The 15,598-nt window shown below is 42.7% G+C and overlaps 1 protein-coding gene across 8 annotated transcripts in view; it reads left to right on the top strand.

The window, feature by feature from the left end:
- The window catches only part of LOC108698203 (disabled homolog 2-interacting protein), a 253,072-nt gene that overhangs the window by 129,615 nt on the left and 107,859 nt on the right, over nucleotides 1-15,598 (top strand). For all 8 annotated transcript variants that reach the window (XR_005963203.1, XM_041572372.1, XM_041572374.1 and 5 more), the window contains exon 3: nucleotides 187-305. Coding sequence is in view for 7 of the 8 variants with exons in the window: in XM_041572372.1 (XP_041428306.1) it covers nucleotides 187-305 (119 nt within the window). In the remaining variant the exon portion in view is untranslated. The remainder of the gene's footprint in view (nucleotides 1-186; nucleotides 306-15,598) is intronic.

The following is a 15,598-nucleotide window of genomic DNA, read 5'->3' on the forward strand; positions in this document are numbered from 1 at the left end:
GGTTTGGGAGCAGATGCTCCATGGAATCCTCAGATCTGACTACAATGAACATCGCTCCCCGTCAGCTGTGAAGGAAGGCGGCTGGAGAGCCCCCTTAGCTCAGTCCTAGTCTTGCACTTGGGGGGGGGGGGATTGGTTTCTTTCATTTCAGTCTTCTTGTCTCACCCCCCACCTCCATCCCTACAGGGGTTCCTCAGTCGCCGGCTCAAAGGCTCCATCAAACGGACAAAAAGCCAACCCAAACTCGACCGAAACAGCAGCTTCCGCCACATTATCCCTGGCTTCCGAAGCGTGGACAATGAAAGGTAAGGCATGTTCTCTCCGTGATTCCTACATGTATGTGTGTGTGTGCACATGTGCCCCGAGGGGAATGCACGCAGAACAGTCAAGTAGCATGGATATTGGATTGGGTTTCTATTGGGTGTCTGTCCGTCCATGATCTCCATTGCACCCTGTAAGAGCCTTTACTGGGAAGGAGCTGGACATGATAGGGGTCGGTATCACGTTAATATCAAAGTTGACTCTAAATGGTTTGTGTTTTTGGATAATAACTAATGGGGGGATATCTTGCCCCCCCATACACGAGAACTTGCATCCGGTGCAAGCAGCACTCAGTGCCATGAGGCAGATTGGAAACCTGGCATTTAGCCTCCTGTGTTCTGAATGTCGTACAAGCTATTGGGGTTCAGAGGAGCACCCATACATACACACCTGCATTGGGGAGCACTAGGTAAGGTGAGCATTCCTGGACGCAAGTGCATTCTGGAGGTGCAACTTTTTGCAAAAATGCATTAGGGCAACAAATCGGTCACTGTGTGCCCATTACTGAACTTTGCTCTGTGTTGGCAAAGGATAAACAGTCAATATTTTGTTGAATTTAGGGTGCTCGACCTTTCTGGTATACACCCGTTATGGGTGTCAGGTACTTGATCTGGATGAGCTTTTGCTGCCCAACAGGTCCAGCATCCGATGTAGAAATAAACCAGTAGCACACACTGATTGAAGTGAAATAAGTGGATTTGTTATTTATTCAGCCTGTGCACATACAAGATACCGGCCTTGATAAAGGGCCCAGTGGGGTCCGAAATGTTGCCCTTATCCTGGATGTACGTAGTTTATTTCTACAGTGTTGGTAAAGGAGACCTAAATTATGTGGAAAGTGTTATTTTATGAAATACCTGTGGTTTATCCTTTCCGTGCTGTGGTTCCGTGGATCTGGGATAAAGCTGATCCCTAAGGTGCTTGTGATTTAGTACATATACCCAAAAGGACCCTTGCAGCCTATGACCTGCCCTCCGACCCCTCTCTCGCCCAGCTCTGTGGCTATAAGCGAAGGCTGACAGCTATATCTTTACTGTATGACTGCAGGCGGCAGTTGCAGTACCGGGAGACACAGGAAATGGTGCTGATCCGATAACAATCAGGGAATTTGGAACGTACAATGCGAGTGACAGGAATCAGAGAACCAAATCTGGCACTGGGAAATGCAGCTCAGGGGAGGCAGCCATCATTCTGACAGTTACTTGAAACCTTCAGAGTATTTCTGTGTAAAGTGCCAGCCGGTGCAGAATTGCCTTAAAGGGATAGTGTATCTTTAATAAGGTAGTGGCCTGTCCAGCCTATGAAAACAAGGCCTTTGCCACGCTTTACCATGATGCACAGTGCCTTATCTACAGGGTCTGGCGATGTTCTCTGGAGAGAAGTTGTATTGCAAGTGACAAAGCTATTAATACCACCTTGTTATTGGCACGGCTGCTATAATGTGCCACCCCCAAAATGGTACATCCCTCTCTTTAATAAGAATCAGTTCCTAATTACTCTTGTTGTAATGGATAATGTAAGATTGTGAAATATGCTAAATGTTTTTGGTTGTGCTGCATTCTTTATATATATATATATATATATATATATATATATATATATATATATATATATATATGTATATATATATATATATATATATATATATATATATATATATATATATATATACACACACACACACACACATTATATAATACACAAGAGCTATGAATATCATGCAAATGATATCCTTATAAATGGTGTTTAGTGATGTCATCGGATATAATCGGAGCTTAGTGAGGTCATTTCTGTCACATGACTCACTGACACATGTTTATTATAATAAATAAAGTGCCCCCTGTTGCAAAGTGCGAGGAGTTCCATGACCTGAAACTCCTCGGTAACTTATAATAGCCGTATATTTTACAGCAGAAGGTACTTTATTCACTATGTAATGCAATGTGATTATTCTAGGTATACATGATCTATATAGTTGCCTTTAATAATCCCATTTAATTCCTTACACAAACTGAATTAGGGCTGGGTTGTTTTTCCTTACAAATTTCATATATTTAAGCATTTTTTTTTCAGTGGTTCTGATGGTGCTGCCACTGCTGAGCTTTCATGTCTTTTTACAAATGTAATAAAGCAGTGAGAGTTCTTGTGTTTCGGCGCAGTGACCCTAGTAACCACATCAGCAACAAATGCAGGTGCAGAGAGTTTAATTAAAAAGAACAACCAAATGCAAATTGCTTTGGAATACCATTAGCTATATCCCAGTAACAAGGAATCCGGCACATATATTAATGGAGTGTTTATGGGAAGCGGCTCAGCCTCTCATCCCCGGCCCATATTGTTATCTCCAGCAGCTCTACTGTCTCCATTGCCCTCATCTACTGCTAATGTGGCCCCTGCGCTGTGCACAAAAGCACCCCCACAATGTGCTTCCATTAGGGGAGAATATTCCTGATCATTATGTGAGTGTGATAGGAAAACTCCTAATGCTTACACTACAGACTGTGAGCCTGGTACCCTATCTTGGTGGGTAAAAGGCATTTGGGGTGAGTGCTTATTTGTGTCCTGGGTACCCCTGGAACTATAGCAGGGTGACTGTTACCCCAATGTTTCTATGTATCTGTAATCTTGTTATGAGCTAAGGGGCCCAGTCTGAAGGTCAGTTAGGGGGAGATTTGGGGTGAGTGCTTATTTGTGCCCTGGGTACCCCTGGAACTATAGCAGGGTGACTGTTACCCCAATGTTTCTATATATCTGTAACCTTGTTATGAGCTAAGGGGACCCAGTCTGAAGGTCAGTTAGGGGGAGATTTGGGGTGAGTGCTTATTTGTACCCTGGGTACCCCTGGAACTATAGCAGGGTGACACCCCAATGTTTCTATATATCTGTAACCTTGTTATGAGCTAAGGAGGCCCAGTCTGAAGGTCAGTTAGGGGGAGATTTGGGGTGAGTGTTTATTTGTACCCTGGGTACCCCTGGAACTATAGCAGGGTGACACCCCAATGTTTCTATATATCTGTAACCTTGTTATGAGCTAAGGGGACCCAGTCTGAAGGTCAGTTAGGGGGTGATTTGGGGTGAGTGCTTATTTGTGCCCTGGGTACCCCTGGAACTATAGCAGGGTGACTGTTACCCCAATGTTTCTATATATCTGTAACCTTGTTATGAGCTAAGGGGGCCCAGTCTGAAGGTCAGTTAGGGGGAGATTTGGGGTGATTGATTATTTGTGTCCTGGGTACCCCTGGAACTATAGCAGGGTGAATGTTACCCCAATGTTTCTATATATCTGTAACCTTGTTATGAGCTAAGGGGGCCCAGTCTGAAGGTCAGTTAGGGAGAGATTTGGGGTGAGTGCTTATTTGTTCCCTGGGTACCCCTGGAACTATAGCAGGGTGACACCCCAATGTTTCTATATATCTGTAACCTTGTTATGAGCTAAGGGGGCCCAGTCTGAAGGTCAGTTAGGGGAAGATTTGGGGTGAGTGCTTATTTGTGCCCTGGGTACCCCTGGAACTATAACAGGGTGACTGTTACCCCAATGTTTCTATATATCGGTAACCTTGTTATAAGCTAAGGAGGCCCAGCTGTCCCATATCTGTGCAATTCATAGCAGTTAATGATAGCGGTTAATGATTGCCACCGCTGTATATTTATTGGGGGCTGTGGATAAAGGTGGGGAGCAGAATCATTTGATATACAGGCCTCCCCTCCTTTAATAGCCGGGAAATGCCAGAGAAGCTTTGCAAATTCAGAGCAAGAATATTAATATTTAAGCCCCTTGGATTTCACTGATGCTACGTGAGCGCGAGGCGACTTTGCAGTTTGCCGAATATCAGACTTCTCTAATGTCATTCAGCCTCACTGTCAGTGGGTAAGTTGATTATTCTCCTGTGCTCCTGAGCGGGCCGGCTTTATATTCACTTGGGACTGGGGGGGGGTGTCTCTCTGCCATTCAGCTGATTAGATTCTTTCAGCTCGGGTTTTATAAACTGAATACAGAGCGCTCATTAATGGGCAGTAGGGTTAAACCCGAAAAATCTCTTGCCTGGGATGGCATCTGCATTCAGCTGCCCACCAGGTTTTGTTCCCAATTGTAATGGCAGATACATTCGATAGCTTCAAGGAAGGGTCAGATGCCTTTTTTTTTTTAGCAAGGGAAATAAACTTAGCACAAAGTTGATCCAGAGACAGTTGCCCTTATAAAGTCAGGGGGCAGGGTGTTTTCACCTTCACTACATGGCAAGGAAGCCTCGGCCGAATGAGAATCATGAAATAAGCCGACGCAGCAAGAGAATGTTCAATTGGCGGCTGCATTATTAATTCCCTGTAAACAAACCCTGGCCGGATTCCTTCTCATTTGGCACCGTCCCGGGGCACAGATTTCCTCCGCACTTTAAACATTCGCAGCCCGGAATGTGCTCCCTAAGCCCCGGCTCATGGAATATGCAGCACCTTCTGTTCAGCGCGGCTCCTGGGTAGGAGAAGTGGCAGAACAAGATGTTGCCATTAGGAGACATTGTAGCGGCACCTTGTCGTTTGCAGGAAGGATTGGAGGCTTTGTTACACATCGATGCAGAACTGCCCGTGCCGTTTACTCTTCTTATCTTCATCTTGTCCTGGGTCACACGGCCGAGTAATACATGATGATTGTGTACCTTTAATGAGATTTCTAATGGAGGAAAGGCTAAATCTCTGTATTTACACAGAAGCAGAGTTTTTTTTTTACGTAGCCATGGTGACCAATAGCTCCTGTTTGTTGATTCCTGGGTTATAAAATGAAATACAAGCCTGGCCTGGAGTTATCTCAGCCTCCCCCTGCTGCCCCTACTCTGCAACTCCCCTATACATTCATACAGGCCCTCGCATATGTATAAATACAAATATACAGAGAAGGAATGTTCTGGGCACACAATAAGCTATACCCTCATACTGTACTGTCTAAGGGAATCAATATGGCACCTCCTCCCATATGTATAAATACAAATATACAGAGAAGGAATGTTCTGGGCACACAATAAACTATACCCTCATACTGTACTGTCTAAGGGAATCAATATGGCATCTCCTCCTCCCATATGTATAAATACAAATATACAGAGAAGGAATGTTCTGGGCACACAATAAGCTATACCCTCATACTGTACTGTCTAAGGGAATCAATATGGCACCTCCCTCCTCCCATATGTATAAATACAAATATACAGAGAAGGAATGTTCTGGGCACACAATAAGCTATACCCTCATACTGTACTGTCTAAGGGAAACAATATGGCATCTCCTCCCATATGTATAAATACAAATATACAGAGAAGGAATGTTCTGGGCACACAATAAGCTATACCCTTATACTGTATAAGGGATTGTACCTGAAATACTAGAGTTTCTATTAAACCAACTGACACATACTGTATTACCAGTGAACTGTATCATTTAATGGGCTGTTGGGGCGACTGAGCATGGAATGATTAAATGTTGGCTGGATTTAAGCGGACATGCTTTGGGGCATCGCTGTAATAATCAGCCCTGGTGCTGCTGTGCTGGGTACCAGCGCCAGGTTCTAGTACGAATTTAGATGTTGCTAAAAATAATGCTCAGGCTCACTCATTCCGCAGCGGTTTGATTTCGTGCAGCGGCAATGTTCTAATCTTGCACAAAAAAAGGAAGAATTCAGCTTAATTAGCCATCTGCCGGCGCGCGATACGTCTGCGCTGTGAAATAATAGAAACAAACAAGAAACTAAGTTTTCCCCCCCGTCGGATTTTGTGCTCCTCCTTGGGCAACAGTTTTAATTGTGGCCCTGTGTATCTCACTGTTGCCCCCTGCAGGAACACTTGCAAACGGAATCTTAGAATGACAAAATATTTCTTTATCTATCTATTTACCTAATATTTGTTTATTTAGATCAGGTCACCTGTAATTTGCCAAAAAATAACAGAAAATCTGCAATTTAACATGCATTGTGGGTCACCCATGGGCCCCAATACAAAAGGCCCCGGCTCCTGCAGCTGTTGGGTCCAGGGTCGGACTGGGGCAGCGGGACACCAGGAAAAACCTGGTGGGCCCCTCCAACACAGACCCACTCCTTCTGTGCTGTCCACTGACCTCCATGTGGCCCCCAATCATGGTGGCAAAAAGTCAAAACCAGGTACATGCTGGGAGAGAGGGGGCGGAAAGGGGTTGTGGCCCCTGATAGACCTCATGGTTGGGACAAAGGGCCCAGGGGGGTTTTGGGGGGGGGACCCTAAAGCAGCAGGTGGGCCTCAGACCCCCCCCCCAGTCCGACGATGGCAGGATCTAATTTTTTGTAGCTGTTCCACTGTACATGGTTTCAGAAGTCACAAGCAGCAGTGCCACTCAGGATAAAGAGGCAGCATTTACACATCTGCCCTCATATCAACAGAGTTCATGTTTGTCTCTAAGTCATTTTGCCCCACTAGGTGCTGAGAGGTCTCCGTCGTCACCATCATTTCCCAAGTGGTTAAATTGTCTCCTTGGCTACCGCTGTTTTGCACCGACAATTCTCACCCCTTCTCCACTGTTTTACAAGAATCTCTAAAGGGAAAGTATTTCAGCCTTTATGGGAAAATGACCTTTCAGCCTGTGCAGTTCAGAACATCCATTCACTAGGAGAAAGCTGAATTGTTGCCATTTTTAGCCTGCATACTTTGTTTGGTGTCATTCTACCCTGGCTCTCATCCAGGTTTTGGGGGGTGGGGGGGCAGAGGGTTGATATTAGATATTTCAAATGCATTTTAACCAACACCAGCTAAGCAGACTAGGCAGTCACTAAAGCTTTTTCAATCAATTGATATCAAATGAGAGAGGTTTGGGTGGGGGGGGGGTGAGTAGAGATTAAAACATGGGTCTGACGTAATAAAGGCTCAGACTGACGGCCCAGGTAGATTCCAAGGTGTAGGATCCTTTCAAATCAGTGTTGGGTTGGAGTTCGCTCAGATACTGATCAGGTTGAGGGCCACCTCTGTCCATCGTCATCCATGTAAGGCAGCCCACATCTGATGGTAGGGATATATGTTGAGATCATGCCAACTTGGTCTACCACATATGAGGCTTAATAGGGTAAGGATCTCCTAGATGGATGACCTGGCCATATATTTCCATCACTAGCTTTGGTCTAATCTGAACAATGCTTGGCCTTGATGCTCTATCAAAGGGAATGTTAGACAGATCCAGCTGAGGGCGTCTTAGACAAGATAAGCAGGAGGGCCCTTGGCCATAGTCACTGTATTTGGAGTGGTCAGTATTTAGGCCAAGAAGTAACCGCTTATACAGGTTGATAGGCCCTTGCTTTACTTGCTTGCAGAAGTATAGAAGCTAAACTTAAGGCTGCCTCCATATTGTTTTGGAGCAATAGACAGAGTTAGATACTTTCCCACACTGACCAAGTCTCCTGTCTAGCCCAAGTGTGGTCATAATTTGCTCATTTATCCTTTTAAGAAAGAATTAAACATTTTAGGAGCATGGCTGTATTAGACCTAATGTACATGGACATTCCAATGGACTTAGAAATTCATGTTTGCCTCGGAGAAGGGGAATTTCAATTCCTGCTCAGTCTTCTTGACATTCATTATCACTGCACAGACAGAAGGACAGAAGGTCTTTTAATACCTCTAAATATTGGACACGTCCAGTCCAAATCCAGTCATTAGGGCCAATGCCCCCCTGCTTATCTTGACTATGAAATCAGGCTAGAAATGCTGGGGGGTTCATTGGATAAACCATCTGATCCATTCCAAATCCCGATGCTATGTTGCCCTGTTGGTTTTTTTTTTGCCATCCAATTATTCGAACAGTTTGTTAAAATACTGTATAATAAAGCAATTCATTAAAAATTCATATCATATCATATTAAAACCGATTGCCTTTATTCTGGGTTTCAGGAGATGGAGGCGATTGCTAGGAGAATATTATACAGGGGGGAAAAGGCTCATGTGCTTCTAGCTGACTTTAAAGGAACATTGCTGTAAGTTTGTTATGAGCTAATTGCCCCTGACCAAATGGATGACTTGAAACCAAAAGGCCTAAACCCCTCAGACTTAATGTCCTGGTGTTGTGCAACTCCTAAATTAGTGAATGGCTCTCCTTATAATGATATACAGTGTCCCTACCAGACCATTTTGGTCCACTTGCATCTCTACTGTACTGGGTTAAGTCTACATATACGTGAGGGTGGGGGGTCTGGGTCAGGACGAGGCCCATTGGATTTTTCTTGGCATTCTGGAGGGCCAACCGACCATGCAATTGTAGGCATGAACATTCTCCTGCTGTTACTCAATTTCAGTTCAGTATAGGCCAAAGTTGGAACCTGACATAGAGGGCCTCTCCCACAGCAATTAGATGTAGAGAGAGCAAAAGGTAACAGGTGTCATATAGACCTATGGTGCCATTAAAGGAATGACTAGAATTGTTCTTGGCTTGGGGCCCAATAGCACAGCCCTATCAGGAGATCATGTGATCCCCTGGCACAAAAGTCTGACCCCAGCACCCTCCCAGTGCATGTGAAGCTCATTTCCCTTTTAAATAATGACATCAGCCAACCGTATATTTCTTAATTACAAGAACACTATTGGACAGATAAATCACTGCCCAGAGATTTCATGGAATGCTGAGACGTTACATCCTAAAGTGGTTCATATCCTCGGCTGTAAAAATGATTTCAGATAGACCTGCTCTGGGATTTATTGCCTCTCCAATTAATAGACGGACAGCTTGTAGTTGTAAATAGCACTGTGAGGGCAGTAACGCTCTTGGGAAGAATAATAAAAGGCGCATATGGACAGTGGAAGGTCAGTAGTTTAAATGACTCCAGATAAATTGAGCCAAAGTTGTGTATATTGTGGGAAAATTAGATCAGAAGCTCCTCGGGGGCGGGGTCAAATGACGAACTTCTCTGTAATATTGGAGATATCTTGGTTTTTTGATTGATTGATTGTTTAATGGGAAGGAGAAGTAAATAATAATACTGTCGATCCCAACATTTTAGTTCTCAGTATTACAAAAAAAAATAAGTGATTTGCACAAATGCCAAAAAAAGGCTGCTATTAGTGTTTGTTAGTCCGGGGGGCACAGAGCCAGATATGTTTGGCGCTCTCTGTGTTTTGCATAACAGAATTCATGATCATGTTTTAGGGATTACTGAGGTGGAACAGTAAATCTCTGCAAGAGGGAGAGGAACAGGTCCTATCCGAGCCATTTCAGATCTCATTACCTACAGGAACGATAGGGAGCAGTGTAATACTCTGTCCTCCATCAGCAGTGGTTAGGGAAATAGACTGCAATGTATTATATTATGCATTTGTAACTGGAGCCTCCCTGCTGTTCTGCTTGACCAGCTGGATGAGCAACAAGCCATTTACTGATGCAGGAGGCATCTCCTGATGCTTTTCTGCTCAGTTCTAGGAGCGTCAGGACACCCTTCCTGCATAAGTAACTTAATGGTGTTTTTCCTTAGAAAAGTGCTTCCCCCCAGCCCTCGAGGATATTTCTTGAAACGTGTCGCTGTTTATCTTTCTCATTAAAGTCAGGAAAAGGCGCATTACAGTGCCCATTTGGATGGATCATTACAATAATGAGGAAAGGGGGAAATCTTTAAGATGGCTTTGTCAAAACTATGCAGAGCGATTAGTGGGGTGATTAAAGTCACATCACACGGGTGCTATTAAGTGTCCCTCCCATTGCTTCACACTGGGGACCTTAGTCTTATATATTCAACCTATAGAACATGGCGAGGCACAATAGGAAAGTGATTTGTTCTGCTTCAGACGTGTTGCACCATGTTGTGTTATACAGAGTAGACTCTTACCCATGATTTATGTCAAAAGTCTATTATACACCTTATTCTGCCTTCAATATTCCCATTGTTAGTGCTTATGCCTCTCTCAAAAAATGCCTTAGAACCATTCCAACATCTTATATTTAAGGTCTATCTGTACATATATCTGTACATACATATATATATATATATATATATATATATATATATAATATATATATATACACACACTCGCATCCCACTTCCTATGCATTGAACCATGCATCAACCTAACGCAAGACAGCTACTGTTGCCATAGCAGCAAACTGGGCTTGATTGTGTTGGCCATCTTATTTTTGTGCTTAGAACTTTCAGCCTTCATATTTATTTTTTCCAACACCTCGCATACATAATGGCACTGAAAGCTGCAAGAGGAAAAAGCAACGCAGATGTTTCTATAGGCTGTTATGCTCTCAGGAGGCGTTGCATGGATCTTACTCTGTATCATACACGGACTACAAATAAGTATTCATTACTTACCTCTGCCTAATTGAGCATTAGGATGGGGTTTAGGACTATCAGAGCATTCTGCCCACTTCACACCTTAATTGACATTCAAGCTGCCCCCCTAGGAGGGCCAGCCCCACAGTTAGGGTTCCATTTATTTAATTTACATAATTTATTCTAATCTGTTCCATTCCTCCAAAAATCCTATATAAAATAAGGAACCCAACATTTGAAGATGTGTCTTTAAGTGTCTTGTAGATGTTTTAATCTGGTTTACTTTGAAACTTCTCTTGTACCATTTGTGGACCCCTTTTCTTTTCAAGTCTCCACTGGTGGCTAATGGCTGGCTTCCAAACTTCATGTTCCATTGCGAGGCCACCCTACCATTGGTGGATCAGTTTTTTGCTTTTCACTTTAAGTCTACATTGAGAATTATAGGCTAGCCTCTATTCTGATACACTATTAAACAATAGTGGAAACCAACCTGTGGGCCTGTAATTTTGGAGTTTAAGATGGAGAAATGGCATTGACCAATGACAAAGTGGTATGTAGACTTCATTGCTGAAGGCATTTGCAGTTTAAGCAGGCTGGTCTCTGTAGCTGCTAAACTGATAGATAGGCGAAAGTAATAATTGTTTCTTTTGAGCTCTTGCTTTAGATTCTAACATTGGCGGACCTTGGTTCTCTAACTTCAAGTCTACATTGAGACCTACAGGCTGGCTTACATACTTATGTACCAGTGTGCGGCCAACCTTGGTTGAGTGGACCCTTTGGTCCCATTTCAGATGTGCTGCTTATGACTCTCTGGAATAGTAACATGAATAGAGTTATTTGTATTGGGGATGACTATGATAAGATGTTGAAGCTTTTGGAAGAAGGAGTTGAGTATTGTTCTCTATGATGCTCAGGAGGTGCTTGTTTAGAGGAAGCTCATAAGAGATGGTGACATTGCTTGATTCTACATTTGCGGTACAGGGATGTGCACCAATTCCTGCATTCACTCCAAAATTCTTATCCGTTCTGAATCACTTTCTTGAGCTAAATGAGTTTTTCTTTCATGGGCTGAGAGTCCAAGGGGCCATCTTCCTCTACGTTCTTCAGAAAGTGTTGATTTGCACTCAGCAACATGTTAATGAGTAAGCGGTCCAGCCACCATGGCCAATGACATCCGATACAGTTGGATGAGAAACTTGAGTTTTAGCAGATATTTTCCACTTTAAATCCAACGAACATTCAAGGTTTTGTTTTTTTTGAGATACAGAATAGGCTTTCAAAAAAGAGGCAATAAAATGTAATAAAGGCAACAACAGGATTATCGTGTGTTATTTACATAGCTAATCTGCCATACGGAAGATATAACAAATATATCCTAGATCAAATATTTTTCAAAGGAGCTTTTCAGCTGTAGCTTTGCATGTGAGATTACCGCCCGCTGATGATTTATCTCCTGATCATAGAAGCAATGTCCAGAGCTCCACAGGGGGGTGAATAGGGAAAATATCTGCTATCCTTTGCTATTTATTACTAATGCTGTACCTATGGGTCATTTACAAAGACTCAGGGAAGAGCACTATGCGACTGTCCCAAAGAGCGTGCAATTTTAAATGCGTATAGGTATAGGCAGGATGGGGTTTTTTACAGCAGTGTTAAATGTCATTTCTCATACAGAATGTTTGAGGGACAAAATAATTCAACAATGATGTCATGCAGTAACGTCTATGGAGGCTGTAAGAAGACTAGGACCTATAAAAATAATCTGGAGTGCTAAATCCAGCCCAGGGGCCTCCAGTTGGACAGCCGTGATTTACAGCATTATATGAAGCTTGCTGGGTACAATTGCAGTGCAATAGCCACCATTGTTTTGGGCAGAAGGAGCAGGAATGTCTTCCAAAAATGACATTATTTTATGACACACTCTCACCCCCCCCCCCAAATTCACTAGTGTGTCTACTGTATTTAACACAATTCTCCTAAATCATTTTTATGCCTGCATGGGTTCAGAACACCTATTACTTGTTATATTGCGCTTCACAGTCATTGTTACTGAGAGTTATAGATAGCTATGGCTGTCTTTTTTTCTTTTATAAGTGGCAAATGCTTATACGTCACAAGAAATATGGACACAAGAAACGCACTTTTCAGAACAGGCCTTGATGAGTATATGACTGTATAATGAGTGATGCATCTAGCGGTAGTGATGTGCGGATAGACAAAAATTCAACCCTAACCCACCACTCCCAATCCGAACTAAGCCGGCACTTCTATTTACAGACCCGTGCCCAAACTGCCCATCTCTAAAGTCATGAAAGGGGGCGGGCAGCCTATAAATGGAGGCTGCCATAGCCAAAAGCCAGCAGAATAACCCGGCTCGAACCAACCCAGCCTGCGGGTCGCATATCACAATCTAGCAGATATATGAAGGTTGTGGGTGGGTGGGCAGGCCTGTAGTGAAAAAACATTAAGCTGGGCTTGCAAGTAGACGTCAACGCATGAAGGTTGGAAGAAGAGAAGGGTTCTTTCTCTGAATAGTACCAATGGTGAGATCATACAGGGAATCTGTATAGTATAATTGGCCCCAGACCAAGTACAAGAAAGGACACATTTGTTGGAAATATCAATGGGCTGATGGGAATTGTTCTTCGCTAGGGTCAACCAGCAGATCTTCTCCCACCCTGTGGAACGAACCCAACTGCATCTGTCTTATTTAGGTGGGCCATTTACAAACTGTAGATACCAAAAGGGAGTTACTTGGTATAATAAACATAACTTCATGCATATAATAGCTTGGCTTTTCAAAATTGGAAACCTTTACTTTCATGGTTACTCCAACCAGCCAGTAGCTTCTCAACTCCACCAGCCAGTAGCTTCTCAGAACATTAAAAATTTTAAAGAACAAGACAAGGCAATAGATAATCAAAAATTAGAAGCTTTAGCAAAATAAACAAACCTGTATCCAATAAGAGTTTACAGGGCTAACTAAACCTGTGGCCTTTCAGAGTATTACACCTTCACCCAATAGTTAATGAGAGTATTGCAATTATCACAGGGCTAGATGAACCTGCAGCCAATCAGAGCATAATACGGTTGTGAAACCTTTTTCACCTAATACATAAGAGTTCATTGACCACAGTTTTGGTGCATGATAGATAACGTTATAAGAAGAAGAGTAGTAGTTGCCCTCAACTCTTGAGGTCTACATCTTACAGCTGGGAGTTATTTATATCTTCTTAAGAACATTGCATTTGGCATACCTGATCTATACATTATTTATGAGTAAAAGTCATGCAGCATGGGTAATAATTAGTTTTTCTATGTTCACTTATCAGAGTCTCAACTACCTCTTAGAGATCCCAGACCCGACTGAAAATGAGTTTCTTGATTAATACCATGAGATCCATTTCTCATTCCCTCGCTGTTCGTGTCTGGGAAACGTTTCTAGCTGATAGGTTAATGTGATTCAGAAACATAAGCAAAATTAATCAGCACTACAAAGGTGTCCATCACTCCTGCTGACTACCAAAGGCTCGAAACCTTGGTAGGAAGATTATCTGTGATGTTAATAGGGAGACACATGCTTCAAGTTCATTCCTTGGAATTTTAGGGTCTCCTCACAATGAAGTAAAAAATATATACATATATATATATATATTTTACTATATTAACATTTTTAAAATGGGCTCATGGAAATATTAAGAACTGAGCACATCATGATATTCCTGTTGAAGTTCTTTCCCTTGATTCTGTAAAGGCTTTAAAAATTCTGAATGCAGACCTGGTTCGGTAGAACAGTTATCCTTTCTTCCGCTTTCTTATTGCATCTCAAAGCCTCCTGTCAGAATTTTGTTTTAACTACATTAATCTGCTCAAGATGATGAGGACCATTCTAGAGATGGTCCTTATAAGCTACAAGGGATGAAAGGTCAGCTATTCATCGGGGGAGCAGGTCTGCACAGGGTTTAGTGGCACTCCAATGGCTATTTTAGGTCACATACCTTGATAATGCCAAGGTATGCCACTCTCCCTGACTTTTCTTCTTGCCCATCCCTTGTAGCTTATGAGGACCATCTCTAGATTGGTCTTGTGGCATCTGCAGTCTGTGAATGTCCCACGCCTAAATAGGACAGTTGGGGCAGATTTAGATGGGTTGATTCGTTAGCAATCAGTACAGGGTGGGAGAAGATCTTCTGGTGGACCCTAGCGAAGAACAATTCCTTTCAGCCCTTTGATATTTCCAACATATTGTTCATTATAGAGGTCATAGAATATTTCAAAAATCCAAAAATATTTTCATGTAACTTCGTCTTGTAAAGGATGAACATATTGTCCCCTTTTATTGCTGTCTCTTTATTGTTGGTGCCCAAGGTTTGTTTTATATCTTGACAATCATCCAGAAAAAGGGAGAGCAGTGAGCGGCAGGTTAGCACAGAACGTACTGACACACCATATGTGACCTACATTTTCTCACATTACTCATGCCATGCTTGCTGGAGGTGTATTTATCCAGTTAGAATAGCTGCGCATCACTTCGTTAGGAAAAGGAAGAACCTTCTTTGTCATTCCCCACTTCTAATTAATGACTCGCTGCATGGTATCAGCCTTTAAAGGGAGGCTATCAGCAAACAATATTGGTTACATAGAAACTTTTGATGCCTACGGCTAAATGACATCATATTTAAATAGTTTTAACACATCATGTGCCTGCTGATTTCCCTGTGGGCTGTGAATTCCTACTTGCTTGATTTCCAGCACTGAGGACAGTCGGTGACTTTATGTAGGAGAATTACATGGCTATTCAAGCACTTTATTTTGCTACAACACATTTAACACATTTAATCTGTAAAAATCCTTTACAAGCAGTCAAGTGCGGTTCTTTCTTCCAGGGTAGGGGGGCTTCTCCCATAAAGTGAGAACCATGTCTCACTGAGGTATCATAAAGCTCACTTAAAAAGCTAAATTTCCTTTAATGCTTGTTTAGTGTAGTATAGAAAATTCTATGGAGGGCAT

This window comes from Xenopus laevis, chromosome 8L (genome assembly GCF_017654675.1).
Source record: "Xenopus laevis strain J_2021 chromosome 8L, Xenopus_laevis_v10.1, whole genome shotgun sequence".
NCBI lineage: Eukaryota > Metazoa > Chordata > Amphibia > Anura > Pipidae > Xenopus > Xenopus laevis.